At 31.6% G+C, this 729-nt stretch overlaps 1 protein-coding gene across 1 annotated transcript; it reads left to right on the plus strand.

Moving 5' to 3' along the window:
- Positions 1-359: 359 nt before the first annotated feature.
- On the plus strand, positions 360-723 carry NAEGRDRAFT_76709 (uncharacterized protein; the record flags this gene model as incomplete). Its single annotated transcript, XM_002668332.1, has 1 exon — positions 360-723. A coding segment is annotated over one exon (364 nt), but the record flags the coding sequence as incomplete, so codon positions are not given.
- Positions 724-729: the final 6 nt, after the last annotated feature.

Consider the following 729-nt stretch of genomic DNA (forward strand, 5'->3'; position numbering starts at 1 on the left):
TATGACAAGCAGAGTTCATATTTGTAATTTCATTATAAACATTTAATTAATAATTGAACATAGTAAAGTGTTGATATTATGTAATTTACAAAGAGACGTTGTTTTAGTCAGTGAAGGATAAAGATCACATCTTGCCATAACAAAGGCAATAACGTTTAGTCACTTGAAGAACTATGGATGAGTCATTTTACTGTCAAATGTCAACTCATCACAAAAAAAATTGATCAAAGTGTTACCAACATCATCCTATTAGTAATAATCACAACAATTTTATTTTACTACTAAACAACACACTTTCATCAAAATTTCCCATCAACATTGACATCCTCATAATATTAATATATAAATAACAAACAATAATGGATTCTAAATTAGTTATTCGTGTCTACTTTGTAGATGATTCCTTCAAAACCATTGCCGTTAGTCCAACCATCAGTGCTCGTGATTTATCGATTGTTGTCGCTGATAAGATTGAATTGGAACAACGTGAAACTTTTGCGCTCTTTTTCTACAAGAACGGAGAGTGTAGATGTTTAGATGATGATGAACAACCGTGCAAATTGATGGTCTATGAAACTGTTGGTTCTGATGCAGACTTTCAAAAGTATGTGAATGATAAACAAGAATGGGAAAAATTAAAGAAAGACTGGGAGAAGGACTCTAAATTAGTATTCAAGAGAAGAGTCTTTTTAAAGCACAAGGCAATTCCACGGAACAAGAAAAGTTTTG

This window comes from Naegleria gruberi (genome assembly GCF_000004985.1).
Source record: "Naegleria gruberi genomic scaffold NAEGRscaffold_307, whole genome shotgun sequence".
Classification (NCBI taxonomy): domain Eukaryota; phylum Heterolobosea; class Eutetramitea; order Acrasida; family Naegleriidae; genus Naegleria; species Naegleria gruberi.